The sequence below is a fragment of the Micropterus salmoides genome, unplaced genomic scaffold (genome assembly GCF_014851395.1).
Source record: "Micropterus salmoides isolate LMB-PRFRI ecotype aquatic unplaced genomic scaffold, ASM1485139v1 Ms_hic_scaffold_8, whole genome shotgun sequence".
Taxonomy (NCBI): Eukaryota; Metazoa; Chordata; class Actinopteri; order Centrarchiformes; family Centrarchidae; genus Micropterus; species Micropterus salmoides.
In genome coordinates, this window is record NW_024044570.1 from 22,283,750 (window position 1) to 22,289,749 (window position 6,000).

The 6,000-nt window shown below is 43.2% G+C and overlaps 1 protein-coding gene across 4 annotated transcripts in view; it reads right to left on the minus strand.

Annotated features, from left to right (window-relative positions):
- LOC119894106 (membrane-associated guanylate kinase, WW and PDZ domain-containing protein 2-like) overlaps positions 1 to 5,777 on the minus strand; it is an 85,202-nt gene extending 79,425 nt beyond the window's left edge. For all 4 annotated transcript variants that reach the window (XM_038706638.1, XM_038706637.1, XM_038706642.1 and 1 more), the window contains exon 1: positions 5,148 to 5,777. In XM_038706638.1, coding sequence (XP_038562566.1) covers positions 5,148 to 5,445 — 298 coding nt within the window. In that variant the 5' untranslated portion in view covers positions 5,446 to 5,777. The remainder of the gene's footprint in view (positions 1 to 5,147) is intronic.
- Between the last annotated feature and the right edge of the window lie 223 nt (positions 5,778 to 6,000).

Sequence of the window (6,000 nt, forward strand, 5' to 3'; positions counted from 1 at the left end):
TCTATCTACATTTTACAAACACATGCAGCAGCACATTCCCATGTAGCGTGTCCACGGTGAGGAGAATTACATTGACCTAATTCACTTAACTGGACTAGTTAGATATTTGGTCATTGGCTGGGTGAGCTTGAGTTTGATCCTCTGAGCCGAGCTCCAGCAGCTTCTAGCCTCAATAAAATCATCCTCCTCCTCTGACAGAACTCATCTCTTGGTGAGTTATTAATACCACCAGAGCAGACAGGATGTTATGCACTGATTCTTCAAGCTTCTCATCAACAAAGCGACATGAGAGGAGTAGAAGGTCGCCTTCTCTTTCTGTCCGCTCCATCTGTCCCTCCATACTGTTCCCACATTAAGAAGACTGGCCAGACCCGGACACACTTTAAACAATCCTGAAAGGTCTAGATTCAGAAACACTAAAATGCAAATTGTACACCAATTACTTGCTTTATGTATTATGCAGACAATTTTAAATGGCTCTGTATGGACAGTGAATCTGAGATGTGCGCTTACATTGACCATTAGATAAACTCGTCTCCGAAACAGTGATTATCCAGTCATAGCTTAACAACCTTAACTAGGCATGGATGTCCAGTTTTGAATTTCTAGACATGTTGAAGCTTTGTGCATGCATTACTCTTTTTTTGATCCTTCAAAACCAAAAATACAAGAAGGGAAAAAGGAATAAACTGTGTGTTTGGCATGCCCGACTAACAAGATTTCTCCCTACAGTAAAAAAATATTTTTATAGGCAAGAGGCCTGTTATTGGCTATCTGCATTATTTTGGTAACAGGTTAAGCTAGAAAGATAGAGGCTACACCACGATATCAGAGTTTAGAGTGAAGATTTTATTTGGTTTGGGGAAGCATATACAGCAATTCCCTCCAAAACATTTGTGAGCGTTAAATTTAACAAATTCATTCATTCACCAAGTTCTCAGCCAATTTGTGGGATTTTAGCATTACTAGCTAGCTACAGCTACTAAAATCTGCTAGCAACAGTAATTTCAGCCGGCAACATTGATGGTCATTAGCTAGATATGGGAGCCCTCTTTTTGTTTACTTCTGTCTGAAACCAAGGACCAGCTGTTTTGAGTGTAAACTGCATATGCGCCATGCTAGAATGAAAAGGTTGATCGAGACAAAGTGGTTGTATTCATTCTCTGAATACCTGTTTACAGTCACAGCCTGGCCTGCCCTATATAGGCTGTGGCCGAGAGCTGCTGCACAGTGTGACGGAGGCTGGCTGTGCTCCACTTAGATGTTAAAGGGCATGTTAACATTTTGAATTCATGTTGTTTTTCCTCAGAAAGCACCACATATTGTTCTCATAAACCCAAGTGGATGAAACGGCCTGGGGTCTTCCTCCTCCACACTTCTCTCTGAAATGCTAAAACACCATTTGGAAACCAGAAAATTACATTTCAAACAGGCAATATCAGCAAGCAGAGACATATTTCTGGCTTTAAGTCTGCATTTGTTATCTAGAGCTGAGTACATTCAGGTAGGAAAAATAGCATTTTTGATATTCTGTTTATTCTTACATAAACAGAGCAACAATTGTTGTGTATTTAGCCTAGGAGGACGGCCTTAATCTAATCTGAATGAAAACATACAACACCAAAAATAGCTGACATTAATGTTATTTATATCTCTGTATTTGTGCCAGCTATTTATGACAAAAGATTAATGTCAATTAAAGGCAACTAAAAAGAGAGCTGGGTTATTTAAAGGTGGGTACATATTTAATTGAAATAAATAACAAGAAAAAGTAAGCAGCTCTGAAAACAAAAATTATGTTAAACTTATGTTAAGTTAAGAAACCACTCTAGCACAATGGCCTGTTAACTGAACTATGTAGCTGTTTTGCTTCATAGGGAGAAAGGAAAGACAAAGACGAGGTTATCGCTGAAATATTCAGTCCATAGTGCTTTATGCTATTATGACAAGTTGCAAACAAAGCCACGTCATAATTATAGAAACAAGCTATATAATAATAATAATAATAATAATAATAATAATAATAATAATAATAATAATATAACTATAAATAATAAATCACAAGATTGAATTCTCTGTCTCCCAAAGTGTGTAATCTCACACCTTCACCATACTCTTCCCTTAAAACGTGTGTGTGTAAGTGAGAAAGAGAGGTGGACTCTCTTTCTCACTTACACACAATCACACTCATTCACACTTCTCTCCTCTCCATACTGTTCCAACACCTCTCGGTGGTTACGATCTTCATGGCACTTTTATAAATCTGCCTCACTGAGCCGAGCAGCCGGTTGCACTTCACTCCTGCTTGGTACTGATGGGAAGATGTGCACGAACGAGAGATGTTTATCAGATAATTACCTACAGATGGACTCGGCCAATCACTCATTTGCAAACCAGCATTTAAAAAAAATCAGTTTTTTTTTTTACAAATGCATTTGGAAGTATTCTTATCATTCAAAGTCCAAAACAATGTGTGCGTGTAAGAGAATTAATTGATAACGCTAATTGTGGCGGTGGGCATTTTTTACATCAGACATCTTGTCTTGTCATTATAGGAAATGCACAAATATGTTACTAATAACATTAACAATGACTTTGTTCTATTCAAGTGTCCCAATAAGCCATGACAGTGTGACAGCAGCATGCACAATACAAGGACACTGAAACTGAAGCAGCTCAATGTATCAGCCATTATTCATTTTATTTAGCTTTAACAGCCCCAGGAAAATATTTAAATCTTTTTGTTTTGTTTTGATTTTCTGATGAAGTTTGGCGTTGTTATGCTGTTTTACTGCCATTAGTTTAGATTTATTTACAGCACAACCATTTACATGACAGAGAACTGAGATATCCTCGAAGCAGGATATCTCACACACACACACACATACACACACAGCAGGAGAATAAATAACAGCAATCTGGAGATGCACAATCAAACCACATTTATTTTCTGGCAATTCTACTCTCACAGTAAGTAATTTATCTGCAAAACAAAGAAAGTGCGCCCTGATTGACTGATTCTTTGATGTAATGGGTAGTTATATAGGACAAGGAGTGGACGCTATTAGAAGATGACACAAATCACATCTGCATTTTCTGACGTAAATAAACTTGCCAACACGGCTTGTGAAAACGACACCGCCTGTGTTCATGGCTGTTTGTTCCAGTATAATATTCCCACACTTATAAAGCAGTGCCATGTCCTATGTATCTGGATATTTAAGTTTCCTGAAATCTGCAATGAGTGCAGTTGAAACAGCGTGTGTGTGTGAGGAGGTCAGGGCCGGGTGAGGCTCTCCTGGGGACAGAAGTGGGGGTTTCTATACCTGACTGAAAATAGTCTGTTAAAATATGTGTGTGCATGTTCGCATTGGGCAGTCACGCAGAATTGTGTGTGCACACAGACAGGACATCCATCTCTGATTTGGACTGTGTGTGGCCTCTGAACACCGCGACTGGACAGCTTCTAGATGATTCCTCAGTGGGACACGAGTGTGTCAGCAACTGTCTGCAAGCACACTGCCATAAATACAACTCTACTCTCCACAGGATGGAAGTCAAGCGGTAATATGACAGCAAGACAGAGAGGCAGGGGGGATGAGAACAAAAAAATATATATAGTGAAGGGGACAACAAGCTGTGCACAAACAGCAGAGTGCTCGAGGATGTTCTTACACATTACACATTCAGAAAAGTGTGAGGTAGGTAGTTCAATAAACAGATATACTCATGTATAAATGTATAGGAGAGCGAGGGGAGTAGAGAATAGACCTGTCTGAGATACATGCACATTAGCATTTAACCCCTCACACATCACAAGACAGTGCTCTGTCAGCAGCTTTGTAATCAATCACATTGACGCAACCCTTGGAAACACTGAGATTGAGAGCGAGCAGACGATTCCAAAGACAAATCCTCTGTGGGCAAACTCGGCAATGTCCAAAAATAAAAAACAACTTTTTGCTTTACTCATGTCCCCAGAAACAAGCCACTGTAATGCTCATTTCATGGCTGAGAACGCAGCCCTTTTAGCCACTTGCAATCTTAGGACTTAAACTGAGCCTCAGAGGGGTGTGTGATGATGACAACTATCTCCTCCACTGTTCCTTCAATCCAATGTTCTAGTCGTATAGACACCCTGCCTGCTTTTACGCTGGCTGACAGAAGCAGGTCACTCAGTCAACACTGTTGCCATAAATCCACTGCTACGCTCAGAAACACTCAAACAAGCCTCCAGCTTTAGAGTCCACAATAATTAGGCTACACAAAACACTGCACCGGCTGACAATAACAAAACACTCACAGGCTCCTCAGACCATGACTGCAAGAGACCTGCACAATTATTTTCCACTTCTGAACTAAGGGACATTTAGTAAACAAAATGCTTGCGTGTGTGTGTGTGTGTGTGTGTGTGTGTGTGTGTGTGTGTGTGTGTGTGTGTGTGTGTGTGTGTGTGTGTGTGTGTGTGTGTGTGTGTGTGTGTGTGTGAAATGTGGGAGGCAGGACTTAAAGCAAACCTTGTTGACTATGCAGGGCTGATCAGTATCAGAAATCTGAATCATATCGAAAGGCTCAACAGTAATGAGGCTGCACAGGTTTGATTTTTCATTGTTGCGTAATCATACAGTAACAACAGTAACAGTCTGGACTGGCAGGCAGCAGACTCGGTGTGTTTGTGTGTGAAGCCTGTCTGTCTGTCTGCCGCTCGCTCAGGCTGTGCAGCAGCAAAGAGAAAAACATTTCTTCCACAGCGCAGGCCTGTTTGGTGAAACGAGCCCCGTCCTCGACCAAAAATAATAAGGAGAAAACCGCAGGCTGTGGCGTGACGCCTAAACGGACACACCCCCTCCGAGCTGTGGCATCGAACCAGCGACTCTGATAAAAAAAACGGCTGCGAAATAATCACTGTACTTGCTGATCCTGGAGAACTGAACCCATCATTACGGCTCGTAGTTGCAGTTCACCAACAAACAGGCCTAAGCACGTGTGCTTTGTCCACCTAAACGCACGGTTTAGTGCAGACTGACACAAATGACAAATGTGCCACAAGACATCTTTATCAAACCAGCTAAACACTCATACACACACTCCTCCCCAATCCGCGCGGCGGTGCGCTCCTGGACCCTCTCGTGCTCATCGTATCTCACCTTGCTTGACACATTTGAGGCGGACAGGGTCTTTGCAGTGTTTGATCACGGCCAGCACGTCCCGGGTGGTGAGCCCGGCCACTGGCATGTTGTTGACCTCCAACAGCAGCTCATCCTGGGCCAGTTTGCCGCTCTGGATCAGTCCCTTCCCCTGCTTCACCTCGCCGAAGTAGGGGAACTGGCCGTTCTCCGCGCCCCCCTTCAGCTCGAACCCCAGCTCCCCTTCCTTGCCCCGGGTTATGACCGCTTCGTGGACTTTATTGGTCCAGTGGTTTTTCTTCTTGAGGCTCTTAGACATCGTTAGGGCGAGTTAATCACCACGGGCTGGCCCATACAAAAGCCTCCTACCGTCTCATCCCAGCCTTTGTGCGACCGGCTGCAGCTTCACAGCGCCCGTGGCTACATCAGCACCGGTGCACGCCACGCGCAGTGTCCGCTCGGCGAGCCGTGCAGTCGGGCAGAGGGCTGCAGTACAGCACGGCGGCGGATGAAATAATTATTAGTCTGTCAGCCACAGACGCAAGAGAGAGATACTGGCGGATGACCCGGATGTGAAGCCTGAAGGAGGGGAGCGATGAATGGTTCTGGTTCGGAGTAAAATGATGGAGAGGAGGGGAAATAACACAGGAGGCGCTTCACTCCCACTACGCTGCCAGGGGCGCTTCCTCAGGCTCACTGTGATCACTCCTAGGCGAAGATATGTAGGAGGAACATCACTTTGCACTATATTGCACGCAAACCCCAACCTAGTTACATGATTTACCTGCAACCTTGGGGAATTAAAAAGCTTTCATGGTCACTTTTTTGTTGCTTAATAAAGTCCTTCCATGAAGCATCCTTTCAAATATATAAG